The sequence below is a fragment of the Zalophus californianus genome, chromosome 5, assembly GCF_009762305.2.
Source record: "Zalophus californianus isolate mZalCal1 chromosome 5, mZalCal1.pri.v2, whole genome shotgun sequence".
In the NCBI taxonomy this organism is placed as follows: domain Eukaryota; kingdom Metazoa; phylum Chordata; class Mammalia; order Carnivora; family Otariidae; genus Zalophus; species Zalophus californianus.
This window is the reverse complement of record NC_045599.1, coordinates 40657233-40681790: the sequence shown is the minus strand read 5'-3', so window position 1 is coordinate 40681790 and position 24558 is coordinate 40657233. Positions and strand designations below refer to the sequence as shown.

Sequence of the window (24558 nt, the reverse complement as noted above, 5' to 3'; positions counted from 1 at the left end):
TGCAACATTAAGCAAATGCAGCACTGGTAGTTACAAGGAAACATGTCTAAGCAGAGCAATTCAATTAAAAAATAAAATATTACTAACTTTAGGAGTTTATGTGGGTATCTGTTTTTACTTTGCCCATGGATAAATAAAAAGTAGCTCTAAAATGCATGGGTTTAATTCTGCTTGATAATGAAACCAATACAACTGACATTTGATTTTGGATGACTGAGGATATTATTTACTTCTCATTATACAGAATTACATACGTAAAAGGATAAATTGAATAATAAATGGGTCTAAGATAATAAAGTATGCTGAATTAAAAAAAATAAAATAAATAAAATAAAAAAAATAAAGTATGCCGAATTTTTGGATAGGCTAGGCTACTATCTAGCTGTGTGACTTTAAGTGAGTTACACTCACAGATAATATGTGGGAAAAATTTATTAATTTAGTACACGTTATCTTACTTTATTTAAAAGGTTATACCACAATTAGGTAAAGGGCAGGTCTCCCTGGTTTGGATTTTTAGAAAAATGAAGTATAGTACTTTCTATACAGAAAGTGATCTAAGTAACCTAGCCTTAAGTCGTCACACAGCCACAGTAATAAAGGCAGTAACAAAGGAGCTTATGGCAATGAAGTACAAGAGGGTATAATCCTAGTATTTTTCAGTAGGGATCTTCGGATTTTACACAAAGCAATGTACTTATACCTTCCAATAAAACAAAAGGAAAAGAAGGAAATGATAAAACGATGTCCTAAAACTTTTACAAATGTAATGAGTACATTACTGTAACTGTAATGTGACCTATATATCCTACAATACATAACAGATTAATTACAACAGATTAATCTTCTTACTAAAAATATATTTATATTTATTTTCATATAACATTAAAACTATATTGAAATTATATAGTACCTGTGTTAAAATCTAATTTGGTCATCTGAAGTGCATAGGCTTCACAGTCCTTTTTACTGAAACTGAAAATAATTACAGGTTGAAAATTTCTTTCCATAATCATCTTCACAATCTTGAACACATTCGATGGTCCTGCAAAAAGAATATATAAACCATACCCAAAAATTAACTCAAAATGGATTACAGACCTAAATATAAAAATCTTTAACTATAAAACTCTTAAAAACTATAGAGGAGTAAATCTCCACGATTTGTTATTAGACAAAGCATTCTTAGGTATGATACCAAAAGCACAAGCAACAAAAGGAAAAAAAAAAGCAGATAAACTGGATTTCATCAAAATTAAAAACTTTGGTACTTCAATAGACACCAACAATAAAGGGAAAAGACAACCTTTACCCACAGAATGGGAAAAAGTAGGTAAGGGTCTACTATTCAGAGTATATGAAGAATTCTTACAACTCAACAACAAAAAAAGACAATTTCATTTTTAAAATGGGGAAAAGATTTGAATAAGTATTTCTCCAAATAAGATACACAAATGGCCAATAAGCACATGAAAAGATACATCACTAGCCATGAGAAAACTGTAAATCAAACCCACACTGAGATACTGGTTCATACCACTAGGATCACTATATTCAAAGAGACAGATTACAGCGAGTATTGGCAAGGATGTGGAGGAAATTCACATGTGGAGGAAACTTCATACCCTTCTGATGGGAATGTAAAATGGAGCTGCCACTTTGGAAAATAATCTGGCAGTTATTCAAATTTTAAACATAGAAATACCATGACTCAGCAATTCAAATGCTAGGTATACATTCAATGAGAAAAGAAAACATACGTATACATAAAAACTGGCAGAATACAAATATTTACCACAGCATTATTCACAAGAATCAACAAAGAGAAATAACCCAAATGTTCAATAACTGATGAATGGATAAATGTGATACATTCATTTAATAGAACATTATCTGATTATGAAAGGAATTAAGTACTGACACATGCTTTAACATGGATGAACCTTGAAAACACACTAAGTGAAAGAAGCCAGTTGCTAAAGACCACACAAATTATGATTCCATTTATATGAAACATTCAGATAAGGAAAATAGAGACAGAGGTAGATTAGTGATTGTATAAGGCTGAAGAGGTTAGGAGAAATGAAGACTAACTGCTAGTGGGTAAAGGATTTCTTTTTGATGCAAATGTTCTGGAATTAGATAGTAGTTGCACAAGTTTGTGGAATACACTAAAATAAATTGAATTATACACTTAAAAATGGTAATTTTTATGGTATATGAATTATATCAAAAAAAATTGTGGTGATGGTTGCATAATTCTGTTAATATAGTAATAACCATTAAATTGTATACTTTAATGGATAAACTATATATTACATGAATTATGTCAACCAATGTCATATATGAAAAAGAGATAAACCTTTATTTATCAAATTTTATCTTATATTATCTAGATCTTTATATAGCTTCTTGAGGGGAAAAGTGAACAAAGTTCCACATTACCTTTTGTTCCTCCTTTCCGCCCCTTCTGATCTCCTTTTGCCAAATCACCAGCATCTCGAAGTACTTGCATTGCAGTATTAAAATTATCTTCTCTGAAGTCACCCTGGAATCAGATATTTTTCTATGTAACCTCATTAATATTTAACCACAATCCAAACATTTTTCATACCTCAAAACAAAGCTTCCTCAAAATAAAAATAATGTAATAATTGTTACAAAGGTCACTGAAATAGTTTAAAAATGTGTATAATAGGTAATAAAAGGTAGAGATATTAAAACTGGGAAAAGCAAAACGTAAGATATCTGAAACATGTCCCAAGTACCTATTCTTCAGGCATTTTAAAACACTAGGAAAGAAGAAGAAAAAAAAAAACTGGGAAAGAAGAAAAATCTTAATTTATGCATAAGAGAAACACAAGTCTTAAATATAATTTCTGAAATAAAAATACACACAAGCCCAATAACTCTGGACCATAAAACTACTTAAGAAAAAAAATGGACTTCTACCATTCTACTTCAGTTTCAGGAAAAATAGCTATGAACAACTAAGGATGACATTATAAGGTGAGAACCACAGTTAGTCCCGGTGATGGCTATTAAGGAGGGCATGTATTACAATGAGCACTGGGTGTTATACGCAAATAATGAACCATGGAACACCACATCAAAAACAAATGAAGTACTATATGGTAACTAACATAATTAATAATAAATATAAATAAATAAATAATAAATAAATAAATAAATAAATAAATAAATAAATAATAAATAATAAATAATAAATAAATAAATAATAAATAATAAATAAATAAATAAATAAATAAATAAATAAATAAATAAATAATCAATCAATCACAATTACTCCCTTACATTTTCATCAACCACAAGGTGCAGGCCATCTCCCCCTGCTGGAAAAATGTAATGCTGCAATGGAGTGGGCCGATAATCTGTATAAATTACATGACAAGGCTGTAAAAAGAGAAAAAAAGAAAAACAAACACATAATTTTATTTCTTCAAAATAATACTGTGTATTTAACCTACCTAAAAGAACTTGGGGAAATAAACTTTTGAATTCAACATTTCAAAAACAGAAAAAATTTAAAAATTTTTAAAAACCAGGCAAGAGGAAAATGTGGAAAAATTATGTCTATCAAATTATACTACCATCTATTCAGTTTTATAAATTCCCTAATCAGGGCCAAATACATGATGTGAGTTTCAATAATGATCTTGGATTCATACCCTAGAACTGTGATGCCATAATTAAAGATGGCTGTTCCTACACAGCAGTAATATGGTAATACAGAATGCTCCCTCAAGTAAAATGGGATTCTTTTGCCCCACAAAGGGTTTTCAAAGCTTTACCAAATCAGCAGGTTGATCTAGCTCCTCCAGAAGATCAAATAGGTTTCTATCCTACAGAAGCAACATAGATGTTACAAAAATGCCATTGGGGAGCTTATAAACAGATAATGGTTTGTAAGAATACCGGTACAAAGGAAAAATAAGAGCAGGAAAATAAAACCAAGAATAAGTTTAATACAAATGAACAAATGCTTGTTACGATGTCCTATGCTGCTGCTAAAATTGGACTACAAAAACAAAAGGGAAACACAGTCAGTAAAAAGGCTGACTGTGTTAACATAAGAAGAACCAAATCACATGCTCAGGAGATGTACAGTTTTTTCCTGGTACTGAGATCTTACAGGAAATTCTCTACTATAAGGCCTCATTCTACGAGGAAATGCAGTAGTTTCCAAACCTGGTAAATCATCAAGATCAACTTAGGAGCTCTTAAAAGTTAGCTCTTACAAGCCTCTACTCTCAGAGATGTTGATATATTGGGTTTAAGATGGCGCTCAGAAATACACACTTGTAAAAAGCTAATCAGATGATTTTGATAAGCTTGCACTTGATGTGAGAAGTAGTTTCACATTAAAATGTCTTAATTCTAGGTGGCATCAAGAACAAAGTATAAAATATGGGAAAGCCAACTTTTAATATTTTAAATATTGAAGACATCAAAAAGAAAGAAATTACCTGCTTATGTAAATGGCAAATCCATTCAGCAAACTGTCGGGCATTTGGAATAGTAGCCGAAAGAAACACATAGTGGACATTGTCAGGAAGCAAAATAATAGTTTCTTCCCATACAACACCACGCTCTGGGGGGAAAAAAAAAAAATATATATATATATACACATACACACACACACACACCCCTTGGAATTCAGGGTCACTTTATTAACAAGTAATCTAAAATTATTATCTCTCAAGCTCAATAATTAGAAATGCAGACCACTTTACACAAAGATATTTTTAGCCATAAACCCTCAATGAAAACTACTTTAATTCTTACCATGAATTTATCCAATAGAAAGTTAGTAGACTAAACCACTAATGTACTCTGAAACAATAGCCTGCAAAGAGCAGCTCCAGACTGAACACTTCTCACACAGCAAAACAAGAGTCCCATGACAATGTAAATAGTATTTCCAACTCACTTTGAGAAACAAAAGTTAATGGCTTGTAAAAAGTTACAGCAACAAAATTTAAAGACACACCATTACTATACCATATAGCATCTTTCAGCCAAATTACCCTCATGATCTCTAGACATGAAAGATAGACTTGATGAGCAGCAAAACTATGCCAGTTTTTATTTAAATGGAAAAAACTAGAAAAATCAATTGGAGAGTTTCCCCCTAAAATAAGAAATCAATGCAGGATTCCTGATTTTAAAACCAAAACAGCTCCAGTCAGAATTTAATTTATGAATTCGAAAGGGGTGAAATGTTTAAAGTGTAAATGATTTCATAAATTATTATTACTTTCACTATAAATAGACGTTAACTCAGTGCTTTAGATTAAATAAAAACTGAGTTTTAAGTGTGTACATGTTAAACATTTAACTTTTAAATGTTAACATTAGTCTTCCCAGTTCCACTCAAAATTCCAAGTATACTTACTTTTGCTTACAGTAGTGTAATAGCTCAAGTAAAAGGCTATTTTTTTCTCATATCATTTGTATTTCATAATCCCCATTTCATTTTTTTTTACCATAAACCTGCATTTCTGAGTTTTTAAAAACTAAAATACTAATAAAAATCAAGTTAACTCTAAGCTAAAAACTTTAAAAATTTAACACTTATTTTGGAGAGTTCTCTATTAAAAGCAAACTAGCTTTAGGGTACCTGGATGGCTCAGTTGGTTAACCGTCCGCCTTGGGCTCAGGTCATTACCTCCAGATCCCAGGTCGAGCCCAGCATCAGGCTCCCTGCTTAGCTCTTCCTCTCCCTCTGTCCCTCTACCCTGCTCGCTCATGCTCTCTCTCTTCCAAATAATAAAAAAAATCTTTATTTTTTTATTCCAAATAATAAATAAAAATCTTTATTTGCATTTTCTCACCCAGAGTTACTATTTAAAAAGTTGCAGTTAAATGGGAGGATATAGTTTCCCACAATTTAGTTTACTAGAACTCTAGCCACATGAATAGTGAAAGCAAAATTTAACAACTACTCACTCAAAATTCCTAATGCCCTTAAGGAAAATATATGGCACACATCTCAGCAACACAGCAGAACATACCTGAATCTCTCATGTAATGAATTTCATCAAATATGACCCATGCTACTTCTCGCATAACTTCAGAACCTCTGTACAGCATGCTTCTCAAAATCTAAAAAAACATAAAACAATTGAACAAAATTTTGACACAACAAAAGTTCTTTTTGATGAGGAATTTTGGAAATGCTTTAATGGAAATGTTAAAATAATTTAGGTTACTTCTCTTAAATATATATCATAAATCAAATAACATTCCTTTTCTCATAAAACCAAAATAAATAACTTCTCAACAGTTAGTAATCAGGTGCAATTCATGGGGAGAATTATCACCCCATCTGCATATATCTTAAGTGTGAAGCCACTTCATTGTACATATAACACTCATTACAAGATCCACACTATCTAGGATATGAGAGTAACTTAAAATTATCTATTCAACATTTGGTACTTTATACTGTTTACTGAATTTTTTCTACTTCATCTCACAACATGGATACTCTCTGGCAACCAGTATCCTGATTTTTTAAAGAAAATCTTCCACACATGGAAAAAAGTTTTGGGAATGGAAACTTACTTTGGGCACCAAAATGAAAAGTGAGCAATGCCTTCGGCTAGCTCTGCAGGCCAGAAGGTAATTTATGCTCTCTACAGTACCATGTCCATGTAAAATGCAGGGATATAATTCAAGAATGTATAAAAGTACATGGTATAGCCAAGATGGCTAATTGTGTTCAAAACACAAGATATTATAAGTATGTAAGTTTTAAGTAAAACCTAACTATGACTATGGGAAGAAGCTTAACTTAGCTGAACATTTTTTAAAAAAGTTATTTATATATTTATATCAACTAAAATGCAAAAATAAAAAATCAAAGGAAAAGCCACTACTTATGTTAAACTGTATGCAAAACTGTCAATGTATTTCCATGTCACTGACAATATGCCTTTAAAAATATTTGGTGAAAAAATTCTATGTCATATGACAAGTAACAGGATTAATAATTTACAACTAAATTTATATAATTAGTAAAACCTTTAAGATGAACTTTTCCTTTTCTAGGTAATCTACTAGGAACACACAGTATTACATTTTATCTATATAGAGCAACTATAAAGCATCATATGTTCTAACTGAAGATACATCAATTAAATTAAAATTAAAAGGGAAAAACTGGATGAGGCACCATATAAATTACCTCTGTGGTCATAACAAGACAAGACGCTGTAGGATTAATAGTAACATCTCCAGTCATCAAGCCAACATCTTGAAATTCTTCATACATTTCCCGGTATTTCTGGTTACTCAGAGCCTTAATTGGGCTGGTAAATATTACACGCTGTTTTTCCCTTAAGGCCAATGCAATGGCATACCTAAAAATGTGAAAGCAAATAAGAATAAAGCATTCAAAACCTTTTCTTTAAAGTACATAAATTTTAAAATTCTATTAATATAGAAATTATGTCCCAACTTCCCCTAATTATCTGAAACGGACTTAGCAGAACATTAATATCTTGTTCTATTTACTGACAAACTATTAAAGTAATAATTATAATATATATGAGGGGTAGTGGTCTAAACAAACAAGAATATTTAACTGTGGTCTATTGGAATTAATGTAACTTAATTGCTAATACCAATAGGTTACTAATGGTTACCCTATTTCTTGGAAGTAAAACACTTTTGGTTCTATAAATGGGCCTCCAAAAGTTGAGAGCCTCTGCCTGTCAGTTTATACATATATAAACAATTAGCAAACACTGGAAAATGAAGTTTTGTTCTTCTGAGTTTCAAAAGTAAGTTCATTCATATGTATTCTTTCCCCACATGCAATAATTATCAAATCATTCCTTGCCGGGGAATTATGATGGGTTCTAATTTTGGAAAAGTTCTTCCATAGCTATTAACAAAATGCAATATAGTTTTGTTTTTTTAAGGAAAATTCTATTAAGTATTTAAATAAAGACCATGAAATGATAACTAAGGTTAGCACTGTAGTAGAGTCTCCTTGTTTAAAATATAATTCTGGCCCACAACAGACTTATAAGCTATTTGGGGAAATAAAAATAATATTCATCACAGCTGTATAACCATATTCCCCAAATAGTGAAATAAACAAATAATTAAAAGTATCCAAACATGATCAAATACATAGTTTAAGAGAGAGATATGAAACAGAAAAGGATACAGAGATGCTACAATATATTATCTAAACTGTCTACTTTTGAACAAAAAATTAGAAGATACAAAAAGAAACAGGGAAGTATGATCCATACTCAGGAAAAAGGCAGTCATGAGAAAGTAATTCTGAGTGGGTCCAGATGTTGGACTTTGAGGAGACAAAGACTTGAATGCAGCTACTAGAAACATGTGCAAAAAAATGGAAGGAAGGCATAGTCTAAGAATTAAAAGAAATAAAGGGTAATTATTCAACAAACAGGCCATCGCAACAGAGAGGCCAAAACTATGACATAAATAAATGAAAACACTACCGATGAAAAGTATAACTAAAATGAAGAATTCACTAGATGGGCTCAAGAGCGGATTTGAGATGACAGAACAGTGTCAGTAAATATGAGGACAGAGCAACAAAAATGATCAAATCTAAAGAAAGAAAGATACAGAAGAAAAAAATAGAGAATCTCAAGTGTCCCAGTGGAAGTTCCAAAGTGAGAAAAAAGTATCTGAAAAAATAACAAGGAAAACTTCCTAAATTTGTTTTAAAAAATATTAATCTACAGAATCATACCTAGAGACACCATCAAACTCTGAATAAAAAAGACAAATAGAAAGTCTTCAAAGCAGCAAGAAAACATTAAACATTGGGAAACATTCAAAGACCCAAATCAAAGTTTTAGAGATGAAAAATGCAATGTCTGGGGCGCCTGGGGGGCTCAATCATTAAGCGTCTGCCTTCGGCTCAGATCATGATCCCAGGGTCCTGGGATCGAGCCCTGCATAGGGCTCCCTGCTCGGCGGGAAGCCTGCTTCTCCCTCTCTCACTCCCCCTGCTTATGTTCCCTCTCTCGCTGTGTCTCTGTCAAATAAATAAAATCTTAAAAAAAAAAAAAGAAAAATGCAATGTCTGATTTGAAATACACTGGATAAAAATAAAATCAGATTAGACATTGCAGAAAAAAGATGAATAAACTTGAGGACCTATCAAGAAAAGCTGTCCAAAGTGAGAAAGAATCAACTCCAAGAAACAATAAGAAACAGTGTAAGTGGGCTGTGAGACAAACTGAAGTGGCATGATAGAAGTGAAGTCCCCAACAAACTAGAAGGAATTATAAACATATAATTTGTTTCAAATTAAAAATTGCTGAAAGTGAGGCGCCTGGGTGGCTCAGTCATTAACCGTCTGCCTTCGGCTCAGGTCATGGTCCCAGGGTCCTGAGATCGAGTCCCGTGCACTGGGCTCCCTGCTCAGCAGGAAGCCTGCTTCTCTCTCTCCCACTCCCCCTGCTTGTGTTCCTTCTCTCGCTGTGTCTTTCTCTGTCAAATAAATAAATGAAATCTTAAAAAAAAAAAAAGCTGGAAGTATCCCAAATGTGATGAAAAACTATAATAAACACACAAATGTGAGAAGCCCAACACACTCAAGCACAAGAAACATGAGAAGAACTATGTAAAGTCACATCATAATCAAACTGCTTCAAAACAGTGATGAGATTAAAGACAGCCAAACATCCCATCAAAGCAATATGCAAAGAAGCAGGAAAATACTGACCTATAATAAAGGGAAAAGTTAATCAAAACAGATGAAGAAATAACCCAGGTGAAAAAAGCAGCAATAAGGAATTTAAACAGTTTGTAACAGTAATCCATACGTTCAGGAAACTAGAAGAGGGACTCCTGAGTGGCTCAGTTTGTTAAGCATCTGACTTTGGCTCAGGTCATTATCTCAGGGTCCTGGGATCAAGTCCCACATCAGGCTCCCTGATTGGTGGGGAGTCTGCCTCTCTCTCACTCTCCCACACTGGAGCTCTCACTCTCCCACACTGGAGCTCTCGCTCTCAAATTAAGAAAATCTCAAAAAAACAAAACAAACAAACAAACAAAAAGCTAGAAGAAAGTTAAGTAGAAAGTAGAGGCATGGGAAATAAAAGATAAAAACCACACACACAAATGAACTTCTACCAAGGAAAACTATAGTATGAGATGAAAATGCAATGAATGGATTAATGACATAATAGACAATGCAGAAGCAAAGATTAATGAAATGAAAGATACAGCATTAGAAAAGGCCCAAAATTAAACACACAAAAATGGAACATACTACCAGTGAATCATGAGACAACTATAAGTGGCCTAATATAATCCTAATTAAGAGTCCTCAAAGAAGAGGCGCCATAGGGAGCAATGAAAAACAAACCCAAAGCACAAGAAACATGAAAAAAACTACACCAAGCCTCATAATAAACAAACTGCTTAAAACCACTGATAAAGATAAAATCTTAAAGTAGCCTTAAAGTATCTGCAGAGGAACAAGGTAAGGATGATAGGGGATTTCGTCATAAACTATACAAGTCAAAAGGTACTCTTAAGAGAATTAGAATTCTATATTAAGTGCAACTATCTTTCAAAAATTAAGACAAAGTAAAAGGTATTTTAGACATGTAAAAGTTGAAAGAATTTTTCATCAGATTTGTACTACCATAAACTGTAAAAGAGTTTCTTCAGAATCAAGTAACATATCAAAACATATCAAATTATTTCAAAAACATACCAAAAGCATTTCCCAAATATACCAAATCAAACATAACAAAATCTATGTTGCAGCTACAGCAATATTAAACAAAAATTTATACCACTAAATGCCTGTATTAGTAAAAGGTCTCAAATCAATGACTTCACTTTTCCTCCCTAAAAAACTAGAAAAAGGAAGAGCAAATGAATCCCCCAAATCCAAATCTAAATCATAAAATAGAAAACAAGAAAACAACAGAGAAAAATCAGTAAAACCAAAAACTTGTTCTTTGAGAAGATCAGTATGACTGGTAGACCTTTAACAAACTAATTAGTAAAATATAGAGAACATTACACTGATACCAAAACCAGAAAAAGACATTACAATAAAACTATAGCCCAATACCCTTCATGAACATAGATGCAAAAATTCTTAACACATTTTTAGAAAATCTAATCCAATAATATATCTACCAACAGGAACTTTTTTGGGGTTCCTAGATCCCACTGAAACATGGGGGTCTCCCCTACTCACACACCAAGCAATTCTTACTAGCAGGGTATCTTGAGAATTCAATTAAATTCTGATACTCCCCAGAGATAGCATCAGATTATACAACTTAAGGGCTCAGTTCCTCAAAGACTGCCCTTCAGCCCCCACTTCAGATGCCAGTAGCAAGCCCCAGGCCAGTTACCTGTGCTTCTGACCAAATGGCTTCAGATCGAAGGTTCCAACAACTTCCTTCTTGGTATAGAGCATTTTGCTAGAGCGGCTCACCAAACTCAGGAAACACTTAACATTTATCAGCATATTAAAGGATATAAATCAACAACCAGATGAAGAAATACATGGGGAAAGACAAAGAGCTCCCATGCCCTTCCTATCCAGGTGCACGGTCTTCTGGAAAATCTGTTCCAGGAACATCTGCACATGTTCCCCAACGTGGAAGCTCACTGACCTGAGGCCTTTTGGGTTTTTATGGAAGCTTCACTACATAGTCATGACTAAGTCATTGGCCATTGGTTGATTCAACCCCCAGGCCTCTTCCACCTATCCTCCCTAGAGGTCAGGCGAGAGGGTTGGTGGAACTAAAAGTTCCAACCCTTTTATCACACAGGTGGTTCTCCTGGCTAGATCCAAAAGTGACATCATTAATCTAACAAAAGACACCTTTATTGCTCTGTTATCACATGAAATTCCAAGGGTTTTAGAAACCATGACTCAGGAACCATGGATAAAGACCAAATAAATACATGAAATATATATCTGGTCATTCCGATGACCAAATATGTATTTCTTATCAATCACAATATTGTGGTTTATTAATAGGGTTTTATATATCACAACCTTGCAGGGTTTATCTTAGGGTGGTTTATTATTTGAAAATTAATGTCTTCATCATAGTAACAAAAAAAAGCATTTGACAAAGTACAATAGCTAAATATTCTGTATGCATATATATACACACATACACACATATATGCAAACTTGGAATAGAAGGGAACGTCCTCAAGTTGATAAAAAGCATCTATGAAACACCCACAGATAACAGCATGCTGATGAAAGACAATATCAGGAACATGGCAAAGATGTCCTCTCTCATCACTTCTATTCAACATTGTACTGGATGTTCTGACCAGTGCGATAAGGAAAGACATTAAAAGTATTTAAATTAAAAAGAAAAAAGGAAAAGTGTCTTTATTTACAGAAATCAAACAGAAAAACTTAAACTTTTAAAGGGTAAAATAAGAAACAGTTGTTTTAAAATTTCATTTAAAAAGCAGGAGAACAAGAAAAGAATGGGACAGAGGAGCGTAAGACATCCAGAAAACAATTAACAAAATGGCAATAGGTACATACCTATTAGTAATTACTTTAAATGTAGACAGACTATATTCTCCAATAAAAAGAAAGAGTGGCTGAATGGATTAAAAAACACCCTCAACTACATGCTACCTAAAGAGACTCACTTCAGATGGTAAGGACACACACAGACTGAAAGTGAAGGAATGGAAAAGGATATTCCGAGCAAATGGAAACCAAAAGAAAGCTGGGGAAACCATACTTCTATCAGACAAAACAGGCTTTAAAACAAAGACTATAATAAGAGATAAAGAACAACATTACATAATAATAAAAGTGTCACTCCAACAAGAGGATGTAAGATTGTAAGCCAACAAAGGAACACCTACATATATAAAGCAAATATTAACAGACCTAAAATTTCCTTTAAATAGAAAAGCTACTCACTCAGCGCATACAGTTTTTCCTGCTGATGTATGTGCAGATACTAAAACAGACTGATTATTATCAACACACTGAATGGCTTCTCTTTGAAAAGCATCAAGAATGAATGGGTATTCCTATAAAAAGAAAATAATATCTGCATGAAAATTATCTAACCATATCAGAACACACTTAAAATCAAGAGATGCTACCCCCCAGAAGTATTCTGGGAGCATTTCTTTATGATTCTATTTAGGAAATATACCACCCAATAGAGAAAATTAGGAAGAGTAAAAAAACACCTTTAACTAAACAGCAAAGTTAGTTCTGCTGTCTATAATCTTTTCAATTAACTTTGCTAATTGTAACACATTAGTTACAATATAGTAACATTACCATTTAACAACAACATGTTTTGAGTAAAAAAACACCTTTAACTAAACAGCAAAGTTAGTTCTGCTGTCTATAATCTTTTCAACTAACTTTGCTAATTGCAACACATTAGTTACAATATAGTAACATTACCATTTATCAACAACATATTTTGTGGTAGGCACTGTGCAACACATTTTCCATATATTATTATTACTAACCTTCACAACAACCCCTAAAAAAGGTATTCTTTCCTTTCACAGATGAGAACTCTGAAGCTCTGAAAAGCAGTCCCTCACTTAAGTTCACTCAGCAGAGGCAGAGTAATACACATTTACTAGACTTTAAAGATTTCATACTTAATCCATCATTCTGCCTTCTTCATTTAAAGAAAATATGATTTGGAAAATTTCCATTAATCATTTCAGTTCTATCAGAACTTCAAAATCCATTTAATACAAGTATTAGAGTTTAAGTTTCATTAGAAGTTTGTTAAACTCCCAAAACTGTATGTATAACTTATTGTACACATGCTTTTTTTCATGTTACCAAAGGCTGATAATTTTCATTTGATTCTTTAAAAAGGTGGAAAATCATTACTTTCATTTTTAAAAATCTCATCACATGATGCTTTTTTTTTTATCATGGCTGTTTACTGATTTGCTTTTTTTTTGATTTGCTTCTTATATTTGACTTCAGGTGGCTTCTTGGTTTATATACACTGGGAAGTATAAAAATCTCATTTGAAAGAGTTTATCTAAGGGGCTCCTGGGTGGCTCAGTCCTTAAGTGTCTGCCTTTGTCTCAGATCATGATCCCGGGGTCCTGGGTTCGAGCCCCGCATCAGACTCCCTGCTCGGTAAGAAGCCTGCTTCTCCCTCTCCCATTCCCCCTGCTTGTGTTCCCTCTCTCGCTTTGTCTCTCTCTGTCAAATAAACAAAAAAACTTAAAAAAAAATAAATAAGAGTTTATCTTTAAGATTTTTAGAAAAGAGACACAGAACTGTACAAACTGTATTGTCTAACGTACAGACCTTTGCAGCTTTTCCAACTCGAGGTTTAAGTGGTAAATAATCTTCATCTGCAGGAAGTGCAACCTGATGTTAAAAAAAAAAAATCACCAACTTACTATTTGGAGAACTGATACATTCAACACTCCATAATTGATGACAGTTTGAAAAATACAAGTGATAGTGTTCAATACAGTCTTAGACACTGTAAAATTAAATAACTTCCCTTAATAACAAGTACTAAAGCTAGAATAATCAAAAAACTGCTACCTCTATTTATCTAATGGTAATGTAATTAAAACCTTTTAAGTTTATCTTCCTGAAGAAATTGTGTTTATCAAGGTCTAGGACCTATCCTAGCTATCTTTGTATTTTCCACAGCCTGATACTAATGAAAGCTCAAAAAAGCTGAATGGACATAAAAGGGATGTTCCTATATGAAAGAAAACTATGCAGAATAAAATGATACTATTTCCTAAAACAGAAAATTAAGATCTGGAGAGCAGTTCATAATGTATCTAAATTCCCAAGAATTAAACCATTTAGTAAATAAACCCACAGGGGCAAAATAAAGTACACACAAAGATTAGAAATAATTTATAGGAACAATACTTCAATAAGCAAGTATTACATGAAATTACCCATCTTAGAAATACTAAGAGATTGTGGGTAAATTTCCAACTTGATTATAGCTGACCCTTGAACAAGACAGGATTTGGGGCAACAACTTCCCCCAGCCCCTCTCTGCACAGTCGAAAATCCATGTGTAACTTTTGATTCCCCCCAAATTTACCTATTAGTGGCCTACGGTTAACCAGAAGCCTTACTGATGACATAGTTAACACATATATTATATATATACTGTATTCTTAAGATAAAGTAAGCTAGAGAAAAGACTATTAAGAAAGAGTATTTATAGTACTGTGTTTATAAAAAACACTTTAAAAAGGTGGAAAATCATTACTTTCATTTTTAAAAATCTCATCACATGATGCTTTTTTTTTATCATGACTGTGTTTATAAAAAAACACATTTATAGTACTGTGTTTATAAAAAACTACCTACTTTTAAGTGGACCTGTGCAGTTCAAAATCACTGTGATTTTACAATCACACACATATATAAATATATATATAATCACATTATAATCACAATATGTGGGTAGTATTTCAAAAAAGACTAAGTAGGGGACGCCTGGGTGGCTCAGTTGATAAGTGTCTGCCTTTGGCTCAGGTCATGGTCCCAGGGTCCTGGGATCAAGCCCCACATCGGGCTCCCTGCTCGGCGGGGGGCCTGCTTCTCCCTCCCCCACTCCCCCTGCTTGGGTTCTCGCTCTCACTGTCTCTGTCAAATAAACAAATAAAATCTTAAAAAAAAAAAAGGACCAAGTAGACCCTGATTATAATTAAGAAAAGTGAAATTCAGTAAATTATGAAACCTAATGAATAATACCCAGTATAATGAATGTGTTAGAAGAAATGTGACATTCTAAATGGAATCATAAAGGGGAGGCAAGAGTTAGAATTTGGTATTTTATCCTGCACACATTAAGAAAGAGTAACTTACCAAGTGTTTTTACTAATGAATGAATACTTCCAGGGGACAGAACAGTTTTCATTAGTCTTTCCCTTAATACTATATATTCCCCTTTATTAGGACTCTAAGAAACTTCTAAATAGTTTCCGATTCCCAGGTAGTTTGTTAGACAACTACTTATCCTAAATTTCAGGAAATGTCATGCTTTTGGATACCTCCATCTCTTACGAATATGATCAAAGTGAGTCTATCCAACAAAGCACAACCCGTGGTAAACTGACAAAATCAAATTTCTAAATCTAGAAATCTGAAGCCTAGACCCCAGATCATGGTATGATTCCCATCAAATATGATCAACTTATAGTGCTGTATCTGATGAGCTGAGTGACTTTCTCACATCTCTCCTGGTACTTTCAATGACATGAACAAAGAACATCAGTGGGGAGCAATTAAGACTTTAACTTCTCTAAGATTTAACAGAAGAAATAACAATAGATTGTGTTGTCACATGTATGAGAATCAAAGTTTTTGTTTTTATTTTCTGAAAACAGTCTGGGTAAGACAAACATATGACAGGAAAGATACTAAGGAGTCAGAAAAATAGAAAACCAGCAAAACGGTCAAGAATCAAATAAACCTACCACATAGTCACTGGTGATTTTTGCCACAGCAGTTTGGAAGAAACGGAGAAGAAATCTAATTGCGGTATATTTAAAAATGAATGGCAAGTTAGAAAGTCTAGCAGGGATTTTCCTAGCAGAGCACTCAAAAGTAACTCTGAAAAGGGACCACATCTATCTCTTTAAACTCAGTGAATAATACAATATTCCCAGCATTCAAAAGATATATACTGAATTAAAGACTACAAAATGGGGGGGGGGGAACCACAACAACACAGTGGCTGTAAAGCAACCCAGAATAAAAGAAGCTTCTGAATATTCATATGCTGATAGGAAAGGGCAAATAGAGAAGAGATTCGACGCTAGAAATAGTCAAGGGAAAATGGAATGATCTAAGTCTTTGTGAAAGCAAGACAAGTTACAAACAAGAACACTGGCAAAACAAGCATTGCCTTTTCCTTTGAGTGGATGTGACAGGTGTTAGGCATGGCGAAGGAGGTTATAAACAGAGGACACTCCAACTTGATACCCTCCAGCCTCTGAAGGAAGTAAAAGGTAAAGTTAGCTGCAGAAAGTGAGAAGTGACAGAGGAGGGATTGCAGAGAATTGTGAAGGAAAGAAAGAACTTTTGACCTCTAAAGAGCAAATTTTGTGCCCCCTTGCCATCTTTTTAAGACCAGAGCTTTGAATAGGGTCTAACATAAGTACTGAATGAATGATCAAATGGGTATTACAAATGCCAAGCTAAGTGCTATTCTAAAGGAACATAAAAGAACTTATGAAAACAAGTGCAGAAGAACAGATATTTTACTTTTTTAATTTTTTTTTAAGTTTTTATTTATTTGAGAGAGAGTACAAGCTGGGGAGAAAGGCAGAAGGAGAGGGAGAAGCAGACTCCCCGCTGAGCAAGGAGCCCGATGTGGGGCTTAATCCCAGATCCCTGGGATCATGACCTGAGGCAAAGGCAGACGCTGAGCCACCCAGGCACCCCAAGAACAGGTATTTTAAAAACAAGGTTCTAAATGTCTGTCAAAAACCATTTTTCTCAATTTGGAATTATTCTGCTCACTCAATAAAGACTTTTAATAAGACTTACCAATTTCCTGCAATAACTTCTAAGGTCATATTGTAAAGACAGAAGGCTTAGTAACTGTGTTACAGTTCCCTCATGTCCTTAATATTTATAAATTCTTACTTCTAAAGGGTTACTAAAGCTATCAGAGACTACCACCTTCTGGCGAATAATGAAATGACAACATATCATTTAACAAAAGCAAGAAATGAAAAAGCATGTGACCTGTAAAATGGCACTGTTACTTGACTTCAGGAGTACTGAACACCTACTCTGTGCCAGGTCCCTTATGCTAATTTTCTTCTATAATCTTCACAACTGCCCCATGAGGTAAATCACATTATTCCAAATTTAAAAATTAAAAAAACAATGTCAAAAAGGTTAAGAAATTAATCTAAGACTGTAAATAAAATGCTGTGTCAAGATCTGAGTTCAGTTTAGAATACAAAGCCCCAGCTCCTTCCACTGGACTATCTATCCCACAGGAACTATCATTGTTTCCAAAGCCCCTAAGACTAAACTGCTTGCTAATGATCAATACCAGACAGCTAAAAGCAAACTCCCAATAATAACACCAACTTCCTATATATTCTTTGTGCTTACCTCATGGGTACACCCTTCGACAGTTTCAACAGATTGTACCTTGACTCTGGGCATCAAGTCTGCCAAACTTAAAAAAAAAAAAAAAAGTACTTAAGTTACGTTAAAAGAAATTATTTTTTTATAATTAGATAATAAGCCTCCAGTCTGCACTGTTAAGGAAAATGACACTGCCCAATTATCAGTATTAAAATTGGAAAAAAATTGCTATTAAGAATATTCAAAAAATTTTTCCAATTACTCAAATCTATGCTGAGAATTCAAAATAATAAGTTAACATCTACATTTACAAATAGAGTGCAGATGCCAAATGGATTATTCAAAGAACTGTACCAGCTTAGTTCCAGTAACTAAAAAAAAAAAAAAAAAAAAAAAAAAAAAAAGCACCCCTCCAAAGCATTTCAAAACATGAAGCTGGTTATAAAAACCATTACATGATAGAGAGTACAAAATAAACTAGGTTAATAAAGACATTGCTATAATTTATAGAAGTGTTCCCTATTCTCTTCAAAATCCTAAGTTCTTATCTAGGTTCTGTTTAGACTCTGAAAAGGACAGGACTGTGGATAAACTGAAAAAAATCATACTTTGGACAAAACCCAAGGGTTACTACAATAAGCAACAATGATTTTAAGTTGCCAATATTATATTGTAACCTATTACACTAGCTTTGGAAAACGGTGCATCTGAAATATTTCAGTGACACATCTACCACCATTAATAGTAGCTATTTGCTAGCTACAACAGCTAACTGGTTTAAAAAACTCACAGAAAGAGTAAATTCTTCATGGTAGTGCCAAGCCAAAATATGGCATAACGAGAAGAGAGAAGCAAAGCTGTGAAGATTCATCACCGCAACAAACAGATCAACCTAAGTAAGTGGTATCAAATTCTATTTCTCTTCTAGAAGAGAAATACCAGCTATTTCAGTCACAGATATCCATGGGTCTCCCTCACTGATAGCAGTCTTGAGATTCATAGCCACTCTATTGGAACATGTAAGAATTCCTCTTAATATTCCTTCTCACTTAGACTTTCCATTGGGTCTGTTTTATTCTTTCCATTTATTCTACTCTCAGTGATCCTCTTCTTGGGAGATTAACAAATAAAGGAAATGTGGGGGTATTTTTCTTTAAAAAAAAAAATCAGGCTTCAGGAATCTTTCTCAAAGTTGGGTTCTAAAATAGTAAAAGATAAATCTTTTCTATATTGTCTTCCATTTCCCTAAACTTAGACAGACATTCTATTATTTTTGTATGAATATAACTAAAAAATATTTTTCTTCATTTCTTTAATTCAACAAATACTTTTTATAAAGTAGCAACATATAAGTAATTTTCCAGACTTCATGCAACCATCTAATTTAAGAGTTACTAACATTTATGACAATGGAAATACTACCTTAAATCTTCAGTTACTGATTCCTCCACCCTAGGCTTCTTTCCAAAAATCGGTTCATCTGTGCCCTCAAAATCTGCATCTCTCTTGGATTTTCCAGTATTAGTTGACTCTGATTGCAATTTACCATCAAAACGTTTCCTGAAACGTAAATGGTTTAGAATCAATTCTGCAGTATCAGTTCTTCCTTCCAGTGATTTTATAAATTACTCCATATATAATAGATGCCATTTATAGAAAGTCATGCAAGCAGATGGTACAAATCAAAACTGGCTAAAGCCCAGAATACCCTAATAAAACTGGACAGTACTACTGCGTATTTACCCCAAAGATACAAATGTAGTGATCCGAAGGGGTACATGCACCCCAATGTTTATAGCAGCAATGTCCACAACAGCCAAACTATGGAAAGAGCCAAGATGTCCATCAACAGATGAATGGATAAAGAAGAGGTGGTATATATATACAATGGAATATTATGCAGCCATCAAAAAAAACCCCACGAAATCTTGCCATTTGCAACAACGTGGATAGAACTAGAGGGTATTATGCTAAGCGAAATAAGTCCATCAGACAAAGACAAGTATCATATGATCTCACTGATATGAGGAATTCTTAATCTCAGAAAACTGAGGGTTGCTGAAGTGGTGGAGGGTGGGAGGGATGGGGTGGCTGGGTGACAGACATTGGGGAGGGTATGTGCTATGGTGAGTGCTGTGAATTGTGTAAGACTGATGAATCACAGACCTCTGAAACAAATAATACATTATATGTTAAAAAAAAAAAAAGAAGATAGTAGGAAGGGAAAAATGAAGGGGGGGAAACTGGAGGGGGAGATGAACCATGAGAGACTATTGACTCTGAGAAACAAACTGAGGGTTTTAGAGGGGAGGGGGGTCGGGGATGGGTTAGCCCGGTGATGGGTATTAAGGAGGGCACGTACTGAATGGAGCACTGGGTGATATATGCAAACAATGAATCATGAAACACCACATCAAAAACTAATGATGTTATGAACAGTGACTAACATATTTAAATTTAAAAAAAAACTGAACAGTACTCTTTTGACATTTCATTATTTTGTTGTAAATTTTGCTTTAAAAATATTCTACAGCTCACATTAACATAATTAACATACTTCTAAAAATTATAAATTAAAACAATGTTAAACATTTATTTACATGAGCACCTTCAATAAAAATTTAATGCTTTCGCTTGTCCCATGATATTACTATTAAAGAGAAAAGTTTTTCTTTGTGGTTGGATTCATTGGTCAAAAGTAGTGACAATGAATGGTATTAGTGGACTAGATATCCAGACAGGAATTCAATCTGACCTACATGCTTGTTACATTAAACAATTACATGTGGATTTTAGATCTAACTATGAAAGGTGAAACAAAGTCTCTAGAAGATAAAACGAGTATTTTCATGTTTTACTAAATAGGACACAGAATTATTAACAAAAAATTAAGTCTGATAAATTGGAGTGCATTAAAACTAAGAATTTTTGTTAATCAAAAGATATCATTAAGAGAGCAAAGGGGCAAGACAGAGTAGAAGACATCTGAACCAATATAACTGACAAAAGCCATATATCTAAATAAAATACAGGGGTGGAGATTACAACTTTAAAAATAAATAAATAAATGATAATAAAGACTTGAACAGGCATTTTACAAAAGAGGATATCCAAATGGCCAGTAAGCATATGAAAACAAGCTCAAAATAATTACTCACAGGGAAAATAAATTAGACTATACTGAATCAGTGGCTCTCAAATTTTTGAATTCTGAATTTGTTACAAGTCTTAAAAATGATGGAGGATTTCAAGGCATTTTGTTTATGTAGTTATACCTACTGGTATTTACCACATCAGATATTAAAATTGAGAATTTTTAAAATATTTACTAATTTCATTTTTTTTTTTTTTAAGATTTTATTTACTTATTTGACAGAAGACAGACACAGCAAGAAAGGGAACACAAGCAGGGGGAGTGGGAGAGGGAGAAGCAGGCTTCCTGCTGAGCAGGGAGCCCGGTGCGGGGCTCGATCCCAGGACCCTGGGACCGGGACCTGAGCCGAAGGCAGATGCTTAACAACGGAGCCACCCAGGCACCCCTCTTTACTTATTTCATTTTAAAATAGCAATAACAAAACCATAATATTAACATAAATAACACTTGATAAAAAGTATTTTCAAAATGAGAAGGGTGGCACTGTTTTATATTTTTACAAATCTCTTTAATGTCTGTCTTAAGAGAATGCATCTGGAGTCTGCATCTCTTTCTGCATTCAACTTGAGATAGCTACCATCATGAATTTCATGAACAATGCTACGCCAAAGTCAGACACAAAGGTATATATTCTGAATGATTCCATTTACATAATATTCACAAACAGAAAAAAACTAATATGTTATCAGGATAGTCACTTTTTTGGGGGGAAAAGGAGGATGTCTGAAATACTCTATTTTTTGTCTCAAATGGGGGTTACATCAGTATGTTCATTTTATGAAAATTCAGTTTATGGACTTTTACATTTCTCTCATGTTTTACTTAAAAAGTTTTTTTTTTAAAGAGTAACAAATAGTAACGATCTGTATGCTTTAACAATCTTTCCATAACAAAGTTCCTTCTTTGACGCTTAGCAAAACCTGAAATTTGTAAATCCTATTACTACCAACTTAGTTGGAAAGGTGTTCACTCTTATCCCATATTTGCTGCTGACTACTTATGTGAATCTCAACTGGACAAGCCATCAATATCCTTGGGCCTCAGTAAAGTAAGACATTTGGAAGATACCTAAGATTCCTCTAGTTCTAACATTCTACTCTTCTATCCTTGAATTAGTAAGCATCAATAAAACCATCACAATTAAAACTTATTAGCAGCTGGTGACAACCCTAAAACAAAAAAATTTAGTTTGTATAACTTTGAGAAACTTAAAACCTAAATTTATAGAACACTTTCCTTCAGAAGACCTCTACTATTCATTACTGCATGTTAGACTTTTAGGTCTCCAATTATTTATTTCTCTTATAGCTTGGTATGTATGTCACATGTAGAACTTGCACACTTTAAACACCTGAGTTAAACAGAAGGATGGAAATAAATTGTCATAGATAACAGGCTTACTCTTTAAGAATAAGTTTATTATTTTTCTCAAGATTTTATTTTTTAAAAGTAATCTCTACACCCAGTGGGGAGCTTGAACTTACAACCCTGTGATCAAGAGTCGTATACTCTAATGAGTGAGCCAGTCAAGTACCCAGAAGAGTAATTTTTTGACTTACTGAAACTGCATGAAAATGTTATTTCTAGACATACAGAATCCATTGCTCATATAGGATATTAAAGCAATTGGCAAACCATGAGTAAGTCTGTAGATAGATAACACTGTATCGGTGTTAATTTTCTAATTCTGATTCTTGTTCTCAGGACTGAGACATAGACCTCACTGTGGGGGAGAAGAGAGAGGCACCATTCTGCCTGCCACACTGTTGAAAACACAAAACGGTGACTCTCCTGTGAAGAATTTGGCAAAACCTAGCAAAATGACATACATTTACCCTTTAACCTCGTAATTCCACTTGTAGGAATCTATCCCAAAGAAAAATGGCAAAATAATTTTAAAAATCAAAAAGGAAAGGGACACCTGGGTGGCTCAATCGTTAAGTGTCTGCCTTCGGCTCAGGTCATGATCCCAAGGTCCTGGGATCGAGCCCTGCATCGGGGTCCCTGCTCAGGTGGGAAGCCTCCTTCTCCCACTCCCCCTGCTGTGTTCCCTCTCTCACTGTGTCTCTGTCAAATAAATAAATAAAATCTTAAAAAATTAAAAATTAAAAAAAGACAAACATGTACAAGGCTATTTGTAATAGTGAAAAACGGAAAATAACCCAATGTCTACTAAAAGAATACTGATGGAATAAACTACATTACATCCACATAAGGAATTACAACCATGCAGCTATAAAAAAGAGCTCTATATTACTAACATGGACCTATGTCTATTTCATCATGTTAAGTGAAAAATGATGAAGAACAGTTGTTTTTTTTTTTTAAAGGATTTTATTTATTTATTTGACAGAGAGAGACACAGCGAGAGCAGGAACACAAGCACGGGGAGTGGGAGAGGGAGAAGCAGGCTTCCCGCAGAGCAGGGAGCCCGATGCGGGGCTCCATCCCAGGACCCTGGGATCATGACCTGAGCCGAAGGCGTCGAAGGCAGACGCTTAACGACTGAGCCACCCAGGCGCCCTGATGAAGAACAGTTCTTAAACGGCATCTTCTGTATAACAACGAGTGGAGAAGACAGACACAGACATGCACATGCACATGTGCATTTTCAGAAAGAAAAATGAAAAGAAACCAAAAACTCAAGGGGAGGAAAGAACAGGGCAGAAGACACAAGGGTAAAAGCAAGAATGTACTGTTTTATACTTTTGATTTTGGAACTGTAAAATAATAATGTTTTACATAATTTCTTAAAAATTAAATTCTTATGGGTGCCTGGGTGGCTCAGTCATTAAGAGTCTGCCTTCGGCTCAGGTCATGATCCCAGGGTCCTGGGATCAAGCCCCACATCAGGCTCCCTGCTCAGCGGGGAGTCTGCTTCTCCCTCTCCCACTCCCCCGCTTGTGTTCCCTCTCTGGCTCTCTCTCTCTGTGTCAAATAAATAAATAAAATCTTTAAAAAAAAAATTCAATTCTTAGCAATCCTTAAAAGCAGAAAATAAACTGAAACAAATGAACACAACAGGTATCAAATTTTTAGCATAAACATTTAGAAAAGGAACTACTAAAGAGCATTTTCACTGTCAGTGTGATATATTTTTTTCTAAGGACAAAAAGAACCACATAGTAGAACCACTATTGAATATTCTATTCTGAATGGCAATACTACTATGTATTGTTATTTTTTAACTATTGTAAGAATACAAAAAGTCTAATTATGTAATTATCATTAGGTATGAAGATTTTCAGCAAAAAAAGGATACAATTATCAAAATCAAAGCCAAATAAAA

The 24558-nt window shown here is 33.9% G+C and overlaps 1 protein-coding gene across 1 annotated transcript in view; it reads right to left on the bottom strand.

The window, feature by feature from the left end:
- The window catches only part of MTREX (Mtr4 exosome RNA helicase), a 113688-nt gene that overhangs the window by 83320 nt on the left and 5810 nt on the right, over positions 1 to 24558 (bottom strand). Inside the window, exons 2-11 of the mRNA XM_027604719.2 lie at positions 19538 to 19675; positions 18140 to 18206; positions 14333 to 14395; positions 12953 to 13065; positions 7211 to 7385; positions 6036 to 6126; positions 4488 to 4612; positions 3316 to 3414; positions 2446 to 2548; positions 914 to 1045 (exon numbers count right to left, since the gene is read on the bottom strand). Coding sequence (XP_027460520.1) covers positions 914 to 1045; positions 2446 to 2548; positions 3316 to 3414; positions 4488 to 4612; positions 6036 to 6126; positions 7211 to 7385; positions 12953 to 13065; positions 14333 to 14395; positions 18140 to 18206; positions 19538 to 19675 — 1106 coding nt within the window. The remainder of the gene's footprint in view (positions 1 to 913; positions 1046 to 2445; positions 2549 to 3315; positions 3415 to 4487; positions 4613 to 6035; positions 6127 to 7210; positions 7386 to 12952; positions 13066 to 14332; positions 14396 to 18139; positions 18207 to 19537; positions 19676 to 24558) is intronic.